The sequence below is a fragment of the Diuraphis noxia genome, unplaced genomic scaffold (assembly GCF_037042655.1).
Source record: "Diuraphis noxia isolate RWA-SAM2 unplaced genomic scaffold, SU_Dnox_SAM2 contig0004, whole genome shotgun sequence".
Classification (NCBI taxonomy): domain Eukaryota; kingdom Metazoa; phylum Arthropoda; class Insecta; order Hemiptera; family Aphididae; genus Diuraphis; species Diuraphis noxia.
The window spans coordinates 16,998,989-17,018,684 of NW_028301714.1; the positions used below are offsets into that span (position 1 = coordinate 16,998,989).

Sequence of the window (19,696 nt, forward strand, 5' to 3'; positions counted from 1 at the left end):
ATAAAACAATATAAATGTGGTGTTTTTTTTTTTTTTTTTTGTTAAATGTTTAGGTATGGAAGTATGGAACCACTTAAAAAAATTGTCATGGGGTTTTTTAATTTATAGAGAAGAGAACATTGTAGAGCAGGTTTGAATATAGTTTTATATGGATCCGATTTCTATCAAAGGAATATTGATATTTGAGGGATAAAATAGAAATACCATGTTACCATATATTCAATAAAACAAAATTGAAAAACTGTATAATGTGCAAATGTGCATATTATATAATCTATTAACTAATTTAACGATTTTGACGAAATTTTCAAAGATAATAGAAAGGTTAAATGAGAGTTAGAACCTCGTTTGAAAATAAACCAAGTACTATATCCAAAGAAGAATTGCCACCTTGGCAAAATTAGTTCACAAAGCAATACTGGTGGTTCTTTGTTTTACTTTTGTTCAGTTCTATGTTGATTAAACTGTGTAAGCTGAAAAAAATAATTATATATTTTATAACTGATCAAAAACATATGATATTTTTTACAAAGGAATATTTGAAAGTCAACAGCTAACTTTATTTTTTTATTAATTGAAATATTTAAATTTTTACATCGACATTACTACAAAAGTAGTAAGTAAACATTATAGGAAGTAAACATTCTTCTATTTAATTAAAATTAGTTTTAGATAGATAATGATTTATCTGAAGCTACAGAGCAATATTATGTAAACACTATTTTTATAAAATAAAAACAACCTCAATTTCCAATCTAGCATAATATTGACGATTTTTCTATTGGCTAGGTAGTTATATAATATTATTATCTAACAATATTTGAATTCGTGCAATATGTGATTTTAACACGACAAACATATTTTCATGATTAACTTGTGATCAGATAGCTATCATGTATTATTATTTTACAAACTTTATAAACCGATAATAATTATTCATAATAAAAGTAGGTACAAATTATTATTTAATTTACTATCAATAAATCTTTAAAATGTTTATAAAATAATGTAGTAGCTAAAATGTTAATAAATATTTAAAAATAAAGAAGTATAAAATTAACTTAAAATGTTTAAAATCAAATTGACAAGTCTTCAGACCAATAATAAATTTAAGAATTTAATAAAGAGTTGAATTTGAATTATGACACCAATGTAAATCGGTATATATAATGTGAAAAACCTGTTGACTTGTTGAACATACTGATATTTCTGGCACCCTATTTTACGCACCATAATACACTACAATGTTATTGAAACTTTCACGTATTTTGTTTGAAGTGATTTTTTTTTTCTTACGTACATCTTGGTATTGCTGTCGCAATTGCATCACTTAGGTGGATAGTATTAAGCGTTACTTCATACTTTTCATATTTTCTACCAAATTAATGCTATCAGAATTAATTTTCAAATAAAATTCAGTCGCAATATTATCTTTTCGTACTGGCATAATAAGTGGTATAAATGTACGATACATCTCACCGTAATGGTAAGCCCACCAAGTGATTAAAATAGTAAAATAAACAGAGTACGCAATATATCACATATTAGATCCTAAATTGTGCAGTCCACATATTGCATGCCAAAGATGGTCTCAATCCAATTATTGCAGTAAATCACATATTTCACAAATGCTGTAATATTTAGATAAACTTATAGAGTGATACAAAATATTCATGTTTTTAATTCGTTATTGTTGTTTGGACTTAATTACTGTTAAAGTTGAAACACGAAGTGATTTGAATCTAATATTCGGCTGCATACTAGCTGCGGTCATGATGATTTTTGAGATAAACAGATATAACAGTCGCGGTCACGCCAATTTAGGTAATATCTTAATTGCGGTCATAGCTTTATTATACTCCAATTCCAGGCGAGATTTATATTTATATTTATGCGATAAACATATTTTTTGATATAATGTACACAGCGTTTATAAATAAAATAGATTAAATTGTATACTCCGATCATAGTTTCGAATATTCGAATAATTTAAACATAAGTATCAACATTTTTAACCATACCTACACAATAAATAATAGTGTGTAGACAGTCCTAAGTATGTTTTATTTTCGATATAAATGGGAAGGAAAATGTTGATTGATACATTTTTCTTAATTAAATAAATAAATGAAATATTAATTTCATATTTAATTATTATATAAGCTATATTATATTACATTATTTAGTATACTTAGTTATCATTATTTGAGTGACCGCAACTAATATGTAACCTTTTTGATGGGTAGCCGCAACTAGTATGTAACCTTTTTGAGGGGTGACCGCAACTAGTACGTAATTTTTGATTATGACCGCAACTAGTACACACCGTAATATTCTATTTACCTTAATTGAACTAAACGTGCCATCATATTCAACAACATATAACTAATACAATAATTCAGATAATTGATTATATTTTTTATATGCAACTATAGAAAGAAAGTTCTTGATTCATTTAATTTAATTACATTTAGTCTTATGAACAAAATACAAATAAAAACATGTTTAGAGGAATGAAGTATTAGTACAAATATTTATTACATATTTTTTTTTATTTGAAATTGAATACAAAAAACAGTTAACTAAAAAATAAAATAGGTATCCTTACAATAATAACAAAATTTAAGATATGTTTAAACGTTGATATTGTGACAAGAAGTGCATTATTCCTCAAATATATATATATATATATATATATGTATAAAGTAAAAATATATTATAAAAACTTGTAGGATAATTCAAAATATAAAACCTATAACGCGTACAAAAAAAAAAATAAAAATAAAAGTAAATTGAATTACTTTGGTTTCAAGGAAATTGCATCAAACATAGTTCATATTATGTGAAATTTATATTTTAAAAAAATTGTCTAGGCTACCACCCAGTTTGTGAAGTGTTCACATTATTGAACAACTAAAAATATGCGTAAATCATATAAAGTATTTTTTTAAAAACGAAGTTGATGCATTCAATCAATAGAAAGTTGTTTGAAGGAACCTTCCATTCCGAATAGATCGTCGTGTGTCTTCGGCTTTCCAGGGCGTCGGGACTCGTCAGCTTTGATTTTTTCTTGTTCCTTGAACCAATCTTTGTAAGTCACCAGTTTTTCATACCATTGGCCTATAAAGTTGTAAAAAAAAAAAACAATAATATATTATCATGTTCTATAATATCAACTAAATGAATGATTATTTTAAAATTACTGTTAATGTCAGCGATCGGTCCAGCTTTTCCTCCATATTCTTCTGGAAGCATGTCCCTAGGTACAAATTCGTTTAATGAGTCTAATGACGAATGCACATGGATCTATATGACGTTCAAAAAGAAAAAAATAGATTAATCATACAATCCATAATATACAAATATCATATTATATTGAATACATCTATTGAATGAAGAATATATATTTATATAATGACTAGGGCCCGAAATTATATCCACTAAAAATTTATGAAATATCATGCATATTTGCACTGATTTTCATTCAAATATGAATTTTAATTAAATTTATTTAGTTTAAAAATGTATATAATTCATTAAATAATTAATAAGGTATATTAATAACAAAAAAATGTATTAAATGCCAATTTTATATAATTTAATTGTATTATGTATGATATATTCAATAGTATGTTGCATTTTGAACATTCACTCATCTAAACAAAAATTCACGAACAAAAATCAAATAAAACAAATTTAGTATAATTTTTATAATATTTCAAAATTACATGGAGAGTTACAGTTAACTACTAAAGACTTGGATTCATTTTCAAATAAAAATGCACTTCGATTTTCAGGCAATTTTTTTCTTTTCCCATCCACGGGTTTTACATATGACATAGCATTAAGTATTAGTATTAATAACATAATAAGTACTATTTTTTCATAAACATACATTTTATTTTAGAAAAATGCTAAAATATGCATAAAAATTTAAAATATTCTAAATATGCAAAAATATGCAACATTTAATTTTGTTTACCAACACATTAGGTTAAGATTCAACTTTGTATCTTACCTAGCTATTTTTTAATTTAATAAATAAAAATATGAAAACGCATACAATTCCAGGCCCTAATAATGACTATCATATACAGTTACTTACCCTGGTGCGTATTTTTTCTTTAAGGAACGGCTTCACGAAGTTGATAATTGTATCAACCAGTGGTGAAACGTTTATTACGTGCACTTCCTTCAATTTAACTGGATATGCTTCCTAAATTAATATATACAAAGTCAAAAATCGGTTAACAAACGGCCGTGACATTGAAATTGTTAATACAAACTCTATTGCAACGATTACATGATTGTTTCGAAAATTAAACATAAAAATTGACTATTTTGGATCATCTAGTTACTTATTGTTCACGTCTAAGGAATTATAATCAGTTTGAAAATGGGTTAACAAGGACTAACAACGCAACTCATGGATGTTAATGATGTTAAATACAATATACCTACTTAAAGACCATAATTTAATATTTTTTGTTATAATTTATAAATGTTGTGCCATACAATGACTCAGCAATGTATACATTATGAAAAGGTATTAGAAATCGTTACGCATTGCAAATATCGATCAGACTAAGGTTAAACATATTTTACAGAAACATCTCTGGATAAAAAGTACTTAGATTAACTAATATTATGATATCATACTTTATTATTTATTTATTCATCTTTGTAATTTTCTGTAATTTACTGTATACAATGTATACATTATAATTAATTTACGCTTAACAACTTAATGATGTTAAAAATTCTTTATTATATCAATAAGTTCGATGACCTTGTATGTCAGAAACACTTTAATTTAATAATAATAAAAAAAGAAAAGAATAAAAAGTCATAAATACAAAGTTAATAAGTACAATAAAAATTATGAACTATTTTTCCTAAAGAAATTGTTGGTCTGTTATCGCCTTAAGTCATTAATTTCCAATGAGTATCAGTTGAATTTAATACAAATTTTTGGAATATTGAATGCTGTAAACTCAAATTTTTTTATATCACTAAATTTTTACCGGAAATTATAAGTACATAAAATTAATTTTGTTACAAACATTTTGATGCTGTTCATCTTGATAATGTTGTTTATTACAATAAATTCGAAAGAAACGATGATTATATTATACAGAATCGAAAAAAAACAATTCTTCTCTGAATCGGATCATCGCTACTATTGAGGTACAAGGTCAGTTTACATAATTGTGTTTATTTCGGTTCTATAATGAAATGGATTTCTCTTTCTTTCGAATACCAGAAAACAATTTAATATGTTAATATTTTATTAGAACTAACCTACCTATTATATGGTTCAACAAACTAAATTTTTAAAGTTCTAACTTGATACAAAATTGTATTACTTTACATATCACACATAATATAATATGTATTATACCTGTACACAAATGAGGAACTTTTTGATCAGAGATGGTGTAAACTTGGCAAAGTGGTTGGCAAAATTCTGAGGGGTAGCCACGCTGGCGTCCAGAATGTACACGTCTCCGGCCACACCAACGTGTTCCTCTTTTAATCTAATGTCACCGATCATTAGCACTACTTTCATACCATCGGCCACGGTCGCAGCTATTTGATCCAAATCTACACCGCTCATCATGACCACGCGGCGTCCATTTGGCGTCAAACCCGGAAGTGGTGGTACGTTTCTGAAACATGACAAAACATAAAATATATAATTATACGAAATATGAACAATGATATTTGAAATAAAATAGCACGTTGAGGAGATTAATTATATGAACACTACAATTTAGGTGCGCGCTCTAATATATCTATTTTGTCCAAATACACTGAATAAACTTTAAGTTGTAAAGCTCGTCAACTTTTAGGTATGTGAAAGTTGATTTTATATATTCATTCATTCGAATAATTAATTAACTATGGTCAAAATTAACTGAGGAGTTAACTTTGTGTTTGGACTTTAATTTTTTCAAATTACTCAAGATAATTAACTTACTTAAATATTTTAAGTTCTACGATTTTTAATAATATTTTTGTGTGTAATTTAGACAAAGGTCAAAAATAGGACGAGACTGAATCCACGTTTATCTGAAATTGACTCAAATGTTGTAAATACAAACAATTCGTTAGAATTTGAAAAATAACTACCCTCCTACCTACCTCACACCATCATTAATATGACAACGATAACTGCTCTCAATTATTACTATAAAGTCTTATATAGTTATATAATATAACGTGATGATACAACGTAAGTATATCCGTAAAATAGATCGAATCTTGTTGGTAAATTTATATAATAAAATATACACTCGATTTAGATAGTCTGTAGATGTATTATATGATGTAATGCAATCGAGAAGCTCATTTAATAATATATAAAATAAAATTATATAACAGAAAGTGTATACCTATACAAAAAATAACACAACAATGCACGGTGCGTGTTTTTGGTACTAACTTAAATAAAAAAAAGTAAACATGTCAAAATATGACAATAAGCGTTTTAAAAATGAAAGAAGGAAAAAGTGTGTCTTATAATACGTTTAAAAATAGTTAAGTAACGCGATATAATAACCATAACGATAACAGATTTAATTAGTATGACACCTAGCTTGGGACAATATTGTGTCAACAACATGATAATAATATGTTATTGTAATTGAATATAATGTTAGTACCTAGATACATTAGTGGTAGTATTAAATAATATCTGTGTTTTTAATTAAAGAAGATGTTGTTGAATATAATTTTAATTATTCGACACATACAAATCACCGTCTAAAATGTTTATTTTGTTATTTATTTTACTACACATATCGTTGAAATAATGAAACGATTTTCTTTTTCTATATTAATTTTTTTTTCAGTACATTTAAAGTGAAAAACTCTAGGTAGTTTTCGAATACCTTATGTAAACGTTTGCCGTATTAAAACAAATTTACATACGCGACTCTCATCACTTCCTTGATTTCCGGTAAGGTTGGGTCTCGGTTACTGAAAAACTCCGGTACAGCCGCTCTCATCGTGAAGTACATATCCAACTTCCTCTTGGTCTTTTCCAGTGAGAATTTGCATCCTCGGAGAAACGTCATGATGCGAGCATCATCTGGAAAATAGACAAAAAAAAATAGTATAATACTTGTTTTTACATTATTTCCGACGAATAATTTAGAAAACTAAATGTTCAATGGAATTTAAGTGGAAATAATGGACCTAAAAATTCTGAAAAATATTATTTACGAAAAAAAGTTTCAGGTATCCATATTATATTATTTTTCAGATGACATAAATGTTAACTAAATAACTATACATACAACTCATGTTACAATATCAGTAAATCAATTTGTTATGTTAATTTTCATAGCATACCACGCGTTTGACATTTATTGTCTATACGCATGATGAATATTTTATGTGACTTGGTTTTAAATAAGATAAATAATACTTATTACGATTTTAGTTAGAATTAATTTAAAATTATTGTTCACATTATACTGTATACATATAATAATATAAAATGTTTACCTTTATAAATTAACTTTTCAACTAAATTAAAGTTTGCTAATTTATTTTTTCCTAATTAACTTAATACATCTTAACTAGTTAAAATACCACCATTGTATTATTTGTAAAGATGTGACTTTTTGCAATTAATTAAAAAAATAATATGTTAAGTTATTAAAATCATATTCATATTATTATTTATAACTGTAGTTTAGACTAACTATTATTTTGTTAATCAAGTTGTATACAATATGGTTTTAAAAAAGAATTAAACATATCATTATTACTCCTTTATTTAATATATTTTTTAGACATAATGTGTAATTGCCTCAATTGTTATATTTTAACCTCATTGTTCATTTAAAAGGAATAATGTATCTGTACAGGAAATATTTTTAACAAATATAATATTTTTAAAAAAAAAATGACACTAGGTAATATGTATGACTCAAGTGATATATTTCAAAAGGTTTTAAGTTAAAAAAAAAATATTGTATTTTTTAATATTTTTGTGTCAGTACAAATCGACATATTTTGTGAAGAAAAAAGTGTTATTTTTCTCAGTTTTTTGTCATAATCTTTTTTTAAAGTTATTTTAAATATAGTTTGAATGATGATCATATACATTTTTAATTTCATATTCAGAAGAATAATATTTTATTTATCTATTATAAGTATACTTGGATATAACAGAAATCAAAAAATGTTGGTCAATATAATTAATTAGAGAAGTATAACATCTAAAGTTTAGAAGAATGCGGAGTACAAAGCGAAACGATTTGATAATATTAAAAATTACCCAAGTATTACTATTATACTACTAAACCGATATGTGGTTTGAAGAGCTTACCATGAAATTGCGGCAAGTGTGGTTGCAAACGTAACCATTCTTTGATATGTTCCAGATCCTTTTCCCTGGTCGACACGTCTTCGTTGAGCTCGGTGCGGATGTGCCGTTGCATCTCCACGGTGGGTTGTACGAGAGTCATCTTGCAATCGGCTATACAGAAAATTGATAACGATTCAAAATATTGAAGTGATGATGGTGTGCATAGGTTATTTAGGATATAGGGTATATTTAGGTATTAGGTATTTTGTTATGTATGTGCGCTCAAATATTACAATAGTATTATATTATTGTTACCTATCGTCTCTTTCGTGGCGCACGAACGAAAGAGAGAATGAAATTCTTCTCTGTCGCGAAGTGAAAGAACAACCACAATATTATTACAAAAGTAAGTCCGGTCCACGAACACTACACTGCCAGCTGATACTGCGCGACTGAATCATGGTCTATACGTCTTAGATAATATTATTATAGTAATCATACGAAAGAGAAAGTCTATACAGTCGCGCTCGCGGATACATAATATTATATAGGTATATACACACGGGTATACGGTATAGGTATGACGTGTGTGTGCGTTTATATAGGTACGGGAAAAATATGTAATAGCAATCGTCCGTTGCATAATAATAACGACCACAAAACCGACTAGGTCGCCGTGGCCATCATCGCGTACCCACAACCATCGTCGGATCCGTTGGGCAACACATCGGTGTAATAAAATTATAACTTTACATACAACATACCTACCTACCCAATATGACATTATCAGGTATATAAGTAAATACCAACGTTATAGGTGCGATCGAATAAATAAACTACCGACGGGATGACCTTCCGCCGATTTAGAAATTTCATCTAGGCGGCCGCTTCTCCGTCGCGGTCCTGTTTGATATTATATCGTCGCCGCACCGACGAAATCGCAACACGACGCTAATTTATTATTACGCGTCATAATAATAATATTAACAATATTATATACTAATTGTTATATTTTTATCACACGCGTCTAATGATGATGGTGTGACTGATGTACATGTTTTCCGTGTCGAAACGGCCCTGAAGCAATCGATTTGATGTGTATATAAGCTATTTTAGACTAATGTCAATGACGACGTCCAGGACGGGTGACCTTCCGCGGACGTTCGAATTATATATTTTTCGTCCGGTCATCCGTTTTTCCGTCGTCTGGTTATTCGGTATCATCGTCCCTAGGTTGAAATCGCAACTCGACGCTAACCATAGGCGTCAATATTATAATATAATTTTTATGTTTTTATTGCACACGACGACTGGAGGTGTGCCAGATACACGTTTCGCACGTGTTTGTATTGGACCGACCCCAAAGCAGCCGATATGATGTATAGGTCGAACGTGATGTGTGTATCTAAATGGCTGTAGCCGACAAAAATAATAAAATAATTAATAATAACATGATGTCCTTCGCGAATAATTTGCACGGAAATGTGCTTTTCACGATGATCCGCGAAAGCCGACACCTAGACGCGTATCAATATTTTTTAAGTGTCCATCGCACTTAGTCATAACATGCGCATATTATAGGCACTACACAAGAGATTGTTGAGCCGGAAGACTGCATCGTAGTCCAAGGACGAGCCGACGAGTGATGGGTTATCGACAAACACAGTCTGTTGATGACAACAGCCAAATAATGTACTTTAGACAATATTTCAAATAAACAATTGCATATTATAGGTATTACCTTGCATAATATTTAGTTTGTAATTATGTTGAGTTATTTTTTGAAGTGCTATTATTTAAATACCATTTTTCTATTCCATGAATGTATTATATTTTAGTACATGGTATTTTTGATATCGAGATATAGTTTAAGTCAATACCAACTAAACACTTCATGTTTCACTCCTGCCATAACCTGTGATAACAATCCATAGAGAAGGGTTTTATTTATTCGTTTCAATACACAATTTTATGTTCCTCAGCACCGGCTGAATGAATGTTTTCGACGACCTACTAAGACTTTCAATAGTATTCCATTGTATTTTGTATTTATAGGTAGGTAGGTAGGTACTCATTAAAATCAAATATAATTTATCTCGTTTATATCTCGTAATTTATTCCATGAAAATTTAAGTACTGTGTGTCATGTATTCAAATTAAATTGTTCAAAACTATTTAGCTCATCCCTGTTAGTGTCCTTGATGTTCTTTTGTGACGTTTTCCTTTTGTCGGAATTCGTATGTCGATAGAAGTCATCTGTGTAAAATCTCCAAATTTGAAATCAAGCCCAATTCAATGGTGTGAGGGGGTGCTGACGATACGACGCCAGTTCAACTCATCCGGTGTGCAAAATTAACGACTAACGTGGACGCCCGGCGGGTGCAAAACGTAATTAAAATCAAATCACGTGAACAACTTAGTGGGTGTAGCTTTCTATACGATTTGAGGCACTGAGGGTTTACTGCCAGAGCAAACCGAATACACACTATTATACTCATAATATTGAATAATAATAATGTAAGACCGTTATTATTATGGGTACCTTCTGCCTACGTATAGGTACGACGCGCGACGTCGTAATAATATAATCTAACCGGAATCGTCGGTGATATTGTGAACACATTGCAATGAAAAGGTTGACGTGCGTAATAATTGAAATGTGATGTAGGTACGGCTAATTATATCAATATATAATAGTAATACATTACCGAGTAATTCATTTAACTTTAAACGTCCATTATTTTAAAAACTGTTTATGTTTTCGAAAATATTTTTTTTACATAATTTTAAGTCATTAATAAACAATACTATTTTCTAAAAAAAAAGATACTTTTACTATTTTGTATCGTTATCGTTTTTAATTTTTTTCTTTTTTTATGACAGCATACATTTTTAATTCCTTAATTTAAAGCAGAATATTTGTTGAGTATCTAATGTGTAAAAATTGATTTTTTTCTGAGTAGTTTATGAGTTAAAGTGTATACATTTAAAAATATTGATGAGCGGAGTGTACTATTGGAGATAGGTAGTGCAATACAATTTTGGTCCAGAAAAAACTATTACCTTCATCTAAATGTAAAGTACTTTTAATAAAAAAACTAGGGGTTTTCCGAAATTTGATTTTTATGATATATTACTTTGAATATTATTCTGCTTCAGTAAATTAAAAATATACGTTTTCATTTTAAAGAATTTAAAACTTAAAAAACGATAAGTTAATAGTAAATTATATAATTTTTTCTCTAAATATATTGTTTCGTAATGACTTACAATTATATAAATTATGTTCAAAAACAATGTCGTCTGAAGTAATGAGTGACATATACAACGGTATGGTGAACAACCCATACATATTAGTGTCAAAAAGAAAAAAAAAAGAAAAGAATCTTTTTGTCGAAATTAATGGCGGAAAACAAATTAACTGAGAAAAAATGAAAACGGCTTATGTGCGTAGAATACTAAAGATAAGAACTTTATTTTTTAACAATACGGTGTGTTACGATTTTGACTTCTACGAAATAATAATTATTTAGTTTATGCATGCGTGACTATAAATACTTTTATTCATCAATAAATATAATAATTTTATTAGTCCTGCGAGTGTTGACTAATAAAGTTTTCCTATTTTTTCAGTACCTATAGGTACCTCGGAGTTATTTTAGGTTCAGAATATTCTTTACAGATGGACTTTAAGCTTGACAATTTTTTTATTTGAGTTTATTCTCCAGACCACATTGCTCAACTGACTGCAGGTTTGGAGCATGAAAATAATATTATAACACGCATTGGACATTAGTCATTAAGTCATTCGAGTCCTGAGAATTTTCAACCAGCCAATGGCGTTTGATCTTGAACTTTATGACGTATGCACTGCACACTTTATTGACGGTCTCGCAATGTGGACGACTGGGAACGACAGTGTTTGTTGAAAATCGTATATTTCGTGTCTGTTCAATAATATTATACTATATTGTGCTATAATAATACTAGTAGGCGCGTCATTACCACATCGCAAGTTTCAATTACGAAACACAATAACAAATTATTATTAATCCGTACGAAATCGTGAGCATGCACACTGCACACAAAACACACATGAGTTAATGCGCTGCGTACTATGTGTAAAGTATATACCGAAAATAATTAAATCACATACAAATTAAAAATGTTACTTCGTCGTAGGTACTGTTTTCGTGTGAGCACAGAAAGAGAAACTCAGTGCCCAACCATCGTGATGAACAATATTCCGTTCGTGTATTTTTATCGTATAAACACGAAGTTATTATCTTCTCTGTACAAGCACGTCATGTTCACCACGATAATGTCTCGTGACGTATATAATAATAATAGGCACATAATTTAAGAAAAACAATCAAAATACATTTTCAGAAAAAAAAAAACAACGGATAAACAAATCTGTCTGAAGGTTATGATGTATAACATAATAATAGGTATGTGGGGTGGCTGTCACCGGTATAACATAAATGACTGTTGCGTACTAATTATAACAATAATATAGATTGTAATGCAACTACCTTTATAGTAAAATAAATAATAATAATAATATTGCGTGCAATTTCAAATCATGCGTTTTTCGTGACAGAATTAAATTATATCGAAAACTCGCCCGCAGCGGATACTATTATGAACTTTTCACTTAGCCGATAATATTTTTGTTCGGTGACGACTCTATAAATTATCTGCATAAGTAAAAAATAACGTAACATTTAAATCGAATTACCGTGCCCTCGTCGATCACATAATAAAAACTTTTAAATCTTACTATTGGGTAGGTAAACAACCATAACTGACCGATGCAACAACCGACGCGCTTAAAACTATTATTATTACGACCGTAAGACATTGTTTATTATTACCTTTTATGAACTTCTTTGACGTAAAACTTCGAGTTTCTGTACCGTTTGTTTACCGGATACTGACGGAGGTGTCCCAGCGTGTTGCTCAGTGCTCTCTGTGTCTGTGTGAGTACGACAGCGAAGTGTCGATCGGTATGAAGGTACCTGTCGCGGCGGCGGTGCAGGCAGATAGTGCGAAGGAGTAGGGAAGATAATATAAGTGCCCACGGGGGAATGATGCATAATACAAATTAAGTATGTATGATATCGACGACTTTCACTCGCCTTGGGGGCAACGGCGGCATAATATAGACTTTACAACGATTGCGCGGATTTTCGTCTATTGATAAATAATTGAATACCAAACATTTAATACGAACCGAGGACGAAAATGAAATATACGTAATATGTTCAGAATATTAATAATAGTGTAATAATTTGTTAATGAAAATAAATAATAATTTCACGACAGGTATGTGTCACATGAAAGGTTAGGTTAGGTTATCTTCGGGGCTGCGAAATTTGGCTCGAGACATCACTGTCGTTTGATTTACCAGACCGGTATCATTGGTAATAACAAGTTCACATTTCGATAAACTTGACCTGGAATATTTGACATCAAAATATTTTATGCACATCGTTGTCGTTTATAAATACAAAAAATAACAAACTTATACGAGTTCAATATCAATATGACTATGTATTTACCATATTCTATTTTACATCTTTGGTCTAGGACTATTAACGATTTAATCATATTTAATTTTTAAATAAATTTGTTTGATAGATTACCTAATAAAGTGACTAATGACTATATACAGAGTGATTTTTTTATCAAACAACACTCATTATTTCAAAAACTATTGACTTTTTTCAATTTTTTTTTCTTCAAAATTTTAGAACCATCTTGTTCTAGAACTATATATTTTTTAAATATATTCACCCTTATATTTATCAGGTTAACCATTATCAACTTTTGATTTTCAAATGACAACCTATACTTAAAATTTCATAAACTAAAAAGGCTATTTTTTCAATGAATTTTCACGTTTAAATTTTCATTTTTCGTTAATCCGTTTACAAGATATAGCCTCCCAAAGTTGGGTGGTTTTGGGTGGTGTTTGTGTGTTATAGGTGTATGTTAGGTGGTATTTACACACAAACACCATATAAGTGTTGTTTGATAAAAGAATCACCCTGTAGTTGAAAAATCAAAAGTGACTCTTATAACTATTTAAGACGGCAAATCTTCTTTTGTATTAATAAGTGTACCTATAGTATATATATTATTAAACTCTTATAATTTATTAAATATAAAATAAATAATTTATACTATATGAATAATTCTAAACTTGCCAAAATAATATTGTTTAGTACACTTTAGTCTCCAATATTAGTACCTAATGATATAAGATTTCATAATTTAGATAGATTTAAAATATTCACCTACGCCACTTTTCATTTATAAATCATAGTTATTATTCGACAGTGACTTAACATTTTAAACTTAGGGTAATTGGTAACAAAAATAACCCATTAGGAAATCATGGCATTGTGTCTACACCTCTCTGTATTTGTTGTTAATGTGAATAGTTATCATTAAAAACCACTTAAAATGGGAAAATCAAAAAAATCCAAAACCTTATTGCTGAGTTATTTTTCTGGGAAATTTTTCCATTTGTGTGGTAGTTTAACATAAGTATAAAATATTACAATAAATAATAATATTATACAAATATTATAAGTATAACAATATTGCGTTGAACATTACTTGAGGAAAATATCTGGTGATTATGATTTCTCTTCACGGTCGCATTAAGATATTTAGTGACCAGTTATAAATGTTCTATTTCGAAATCTCCTTAATCTCTCTCGGTTCTTATATGAACAATAATTATAATTACGACTGTCATGATTAATGTACGTGAAAAATAAAATTAAAGTCTTATTCATAAATATAACTTTAACAAGGCATAATATATATATAATATATATGTTTATGTATATTAATTTTAAAAGAAATTGTGAAATTAATACAATTATAAGATACATATACCTTGTTTCATAATAATAAAATATAATAATCACTACAGTAATAATTGTATTATTTTTAAAACCCGACGGAAGTATTTTTATTGTTTCATGTTTTGATTTCTTTTAACACAACTTTTACTGAATTGATGATTAAAAAATACTTAATTTTAATTTAAAAAAAAATGCATTTATTATTAAACAGTACAAACATAAAAAAAGCGGGTAAGTCGTGTATGTCGCTCTGCTGTACAGTAGGTTACAAGTGGGTTACTGTAATAGATGAAAAACTTGTAAGGAATCTTGTGTTAAATTTTTAAATCTTAGATTTAAAAAGAAAATTTTTTATGAATTTCTAGCTTAAAATAATTTGTGAATTTTCGTGATTTTTACGTATTTTGTCAAAATTCAAACTTTGAATGCTTATAAAAAAAAATTGTGACTATGAATTTATTTTTATTTTTCAACTGCTATTGTAACAATATGCCTTGTATTAAATTTTCAAGCTTTTCTGCCTAACAAATAAATTTTTATCGATATTAATTTAAAAAAAAACTAATAATGATCGAAAATTTGAAAAGCCTATGAATAGTTCAACTTAAGTCGAAATTTTTTGAAAATTGTATGGTGAATAGAATATACTTATATAAACATTAGGTGAAAATTTCATGTATCTATGGTCCTTTGTTTTAAAGTTACATCAAAAACCAAAATCGATTTTGTCGAAAAATGAGTGTGCGTAAAATTTCCCGTTTTTCCCTTAATTTTTAGTTTGTTTTTCTCAATTATTTAGAAAAGTATTAAGAATTTTTTACTTTTGACCCCCCAAAGTACCAACTAGATTCACTTTCTGATCGAACGAGGTACTGAAGTCAAAAATCGAAGCATTTTTACTGCCCCAAAACGTGACGACAGACACAAAAAAAAAAAAAAAAAAAAACACATCATGGTAAAATCAATACATTCATCGCTCCGCTCAGAATCTAAAATCCAATATAACAACAAAAATAAGACTAACTAAATTGTAATTATCTGATAATCTATTAAAATGTATTATAATACATTAAAAAAGTAGGAAATTACAAATGTGACCAATGCTACATAAAGAATCCGGATTAAAAATAATATTGTGTTTAATTCATAAGTAAAATAAACTACAGAAATATAAAAATATTCGAAAACATAACTATATCCAACACAAAAGGGAATTTTAGAAAGTACGAAAAACTAAATTAATTGAATTTAAAGAAATCTACACTCAAATGGAATTGAAATGGAAAAAGGATTCTAGAATTAATCGTCTGAAAATAGGACACATAGACATAATAATAGTTTTAATAAAAAATAGTATTATAGAAATTCATATATTTTTAAGAATCGATCAGCGCAATTACTTACACGATTATAATATGTGAATATCGTTCAGTGCAGTTGATGTGTACCTTTTTTCTATTTCATAACTTTTCTTTCTTTAATTGCGATTATGCACAATTGATATACATATGCGATATGCCCGTGCATACTATATCAGCCAGCTACTATCACTGTTTATTATTATGAATATACAGAATGTCCCAAAGAGATCTGACATTCTGACAAATGAAATAACTTTTGTTCTAATCAATATTTTTTAAAAAATTCTTTTAAAATATAATCCATAGTCACTTGCGCTACATTTTTAGAATACATTTTTTATTTTTTTAATACTGAAAATAAAGAACTTAAAAATTGATAAAATTTTTTTTCGAAATATTCAATATAACCAATTTGTAAATCTGATTTTTAGAAAAATTGATATGGTAAAAACATTTATTTAAGTCAAATGGGTGATTTTTTACAATTTTTTTAAATATCAATATTTTCGTTAAGTAAATTACCATCTAGTTTATGTTAGAAACCTTGTAATTTCAAATAATAATAGTTTTAAAAAAATATTTTATAAGAACATTTTTAAATAAGTGCATGTTAAAATCTAATTGTTTTCTTATTGTATTTATTTTAATAATAATATGTGATGTATAAACTATAAATTACTATAATTTACCTAACGAAAATATTTATATTTAAAAAAATTGTAAAAAATCAGCCAATTGACTTAAATAAGTGTTTTTACCATATACATTTTTCTAAAAATCAGATTTACAAATTGGCTATATTGAATATTTCGAAAAAAAATTTTATCAATTTTTAAGTTTTTTATTGTCAGTATTAAAAAATAAAAAATGTATTCTAAAAATGTAGCGCAAGTTATTTCATTGGTCAGATCTCCGTGGGACACCCTGTATATGATATTCCTATTATGCGCTTACAGTATAAGACAATATTAAACAGTTTGCATTATAAAATGTACATCACTGCCTAGACATTTACAAACACCTTGCTTCATATTTTGGACCAAATCCAACTGAAAAACATATTTTATTAATTTTTTATATTCAAACGATTAATTTATTACTATTTAAAAAGTATAATATCTTAAATCTAATATAATAACTTAACAATTATATTTTATTTATCTAAACTAGTCTTAAAATAACCTGTTAATTGTTTAAATTATTTAATTTATTTTTTAATTATACCTGTTAATTATTGTTAACTAATTAGTTACATTATATTTTTAAGTTATAAAAAATGTTGCTTAAGTTATAAAAAAAGTTTAACAATAGTAGATTTAATAAAACCTACAATTCGAGACATGGAAGTAATGTACAAATTGTATAAATATTTATTGTGTCTAACATTTGACCGATTCTTAACCTATTTTTCATCTTAAGCTATTTTATAATAGATACAAATATGTGAAAAGTCGACCATGAGATCATGTTCGCGTTAAGAGTTATTTGAAATTCGAGGTCACTAATGATAACATTTTTTGAATAAGCCCCTTTTTAATAGTCTTGTGATAACTGTGATAAAATATTTCAAACAAACATAATACTCGTAATTTATACTCATTTGTAAAATTATCTAAAAATTGTTGTATTAAAAATGAATAAAAATAAAAATTTTAATGTTTTTAAGTTAATGAAAAAAATAAGAATGAGTTCGTTTCCACACCACCATTCAGATAGCGTAGTAAGTGAATTGATCCACGAAACTTGCTTTATGTATTATTTGATTCCCGGGTAACTATTAGCTATGTACGAGTTGAGTTCTAAGTCATTAATAGGAATGTATGAGTTGATTCTCTATTGTTTTATTTAAATAGACTGAACGACAGTAACGTTACTAACCTAACCTAACCTAACGTCACTTTGTGAGAGAAGTGTTGTCTCGGTATGCTGGTAATCTCATTAGCAGATACCTACCAATTTTTAAAAACAACGTGTTATATTTTTTTTTCATAGTTACTAAGTTTTTAATAATAATTTTTACCTATTAAATTTTTTTACATATAGTTTTTTATTAAAAACTAAAAAGAACAACATTTTTGAGAAACTTGTTAGCCAACCACCTCGTGGTGTTTCTTGAGTTACGCTAATAGGCTGAATATTTGATTAAATATTAAAAACAATGTTTAATAATCCGGGATTCAACTCAACGGTATCGGTTTGGTAAAATAGGTACCCGAAAATCATCTTGTACGCAGCTTCAGATAGAAGCATAATATGGTGTTTTTTTTTTTAATGCTTTCATCTTTATAGTTTAGAACTTTTAGACTGATCAAAAAGAAATATAGTAAATATATTATTACCTGATTGATTTGATTTTAATAATATATAACTCAATTATAGGTATACCTTGCACCTGTTATAATAGGCTATTATTAATTAATATTAACTAAAAATGGTTAAACTGCTCTTAATTTAAAAACTGTAGTAACTGTATTTACGACTATGGTTCATAACTAGGACTCGGAAATTGATGCGTTCGTATTTTTTTTTTAAATTTTTAGACGATGCTCTCCTGACCATAAATGTGTTTCATAATCATATGAATCTGAACAACAAATTTTAATTTTGCATATTTTTGGTGTTTATTACTTTTCAAGAGACTTTTTCATATTTTTAGATAATTTTCCCACATTTTTAGACATTTTTACTGATTTCACTCCAGTTCATTTCTTGTCGGGTACGTTTGACATAGGTGTTTTGAATGCTTTAAGCGCTTACAAGCGCTGCCGACGCGTTCGCCTTTGCACTTTGAAAGACTACAACCGTGACGTCACGGAAAATAGGTTTTACGTCATGATTCTACGCTTACAGTCGTTTAACAAATCGAGACAGTGCAGTAAAAGCGTGAGTGCTAATCCCAAAGCGAACGCTCAAATGTGAAATGATAAGAGATAACATCATATAAAAATGTGAAAAAAAATGATAACCAGCGTAGTAAATTGGTAATATAACGCTCACGCTATTATTATTTAATATTCATGTTCGTCTAGAGGCCTACCTGTGAGTGCTTATGTCTAAACGGACGGTTCAAAGCGTTTAGAATATACGTAAGCACTGAAAGTAAATAAGCGCCTATGTCTCTTTTCTACCATTGT

The 19,696-nt window shown here is 28.2% G+C and overlaps 1 protein-coding gene across 2 annotated transcripts; it reads right to left on the minus strand.

Annotated features, from left to right (window-relative positions):
* Positions 1-2,146: 2,146 nt before the first annotated feature.
* On the minus strand, positions 2,147-13,358 carry LOC107172932 (alpha-tocopherol transfer protein-like). Of its 2 annotated transcripts, none has more exons than XM_015523251.2 (7): positions 13,198-13,358; positions 8,342-8,491; positions 6,934-7,093; positions 5,402-5,669; positions 4,106-4,216; positions 3,204-3,306; positions 2,147-3,120 (listed from the first exon to the last, which is right to left on the minus strand). In XM_015523251.2, exons 2-7 carry the CDS (start codon positions 8,478-8,480, stop codon positions 2,969-2,971), a joined length of 933 nt encoding a protein of 310 aa, XP_015378737.1. In that variant the 5' UTR covers positions 8,481-8,491; positions 13,198-13,358; the 3' UTR covers positions 2,147-2,968. The 2 variants fall into 2 exon arrangements, with proteins under 2 accessions (XP_015378737.1, XP_015378738.1); XM_015523252.2 differs by lacking the exon at positions 13,198-13,358 and adding an exon at positions 8,636-8,796.
* Between the last annotated feature and the right edge of the window lie 6,338 nt (positions 13,359-19,696).

Excerpts from the sequence above, each read along its gene's own strand:
- LOC107172932 (XM_015523251.2), bottom strand. The coding sequence starts at position 8,480 with ATGACTCTCGTACAACCCACCGTGGAGATGCAACGGCACATCCGCACC. Across the intron at positions 3,307-4,105 it reads AAGAAAAAATACGCACCAGG|ATCCATGTGCATTCGTCATT; the intron begins GTAAGTAACTGT and ends AACGTCATATAG. Across the intron at positions 3,121-3,203 it reads ACCGATCGCTGACATTAACA|GCCAATGGTATGAAAAACTG; the intron begins GTAATTTTAAAA and ends ACAACTTTATAG.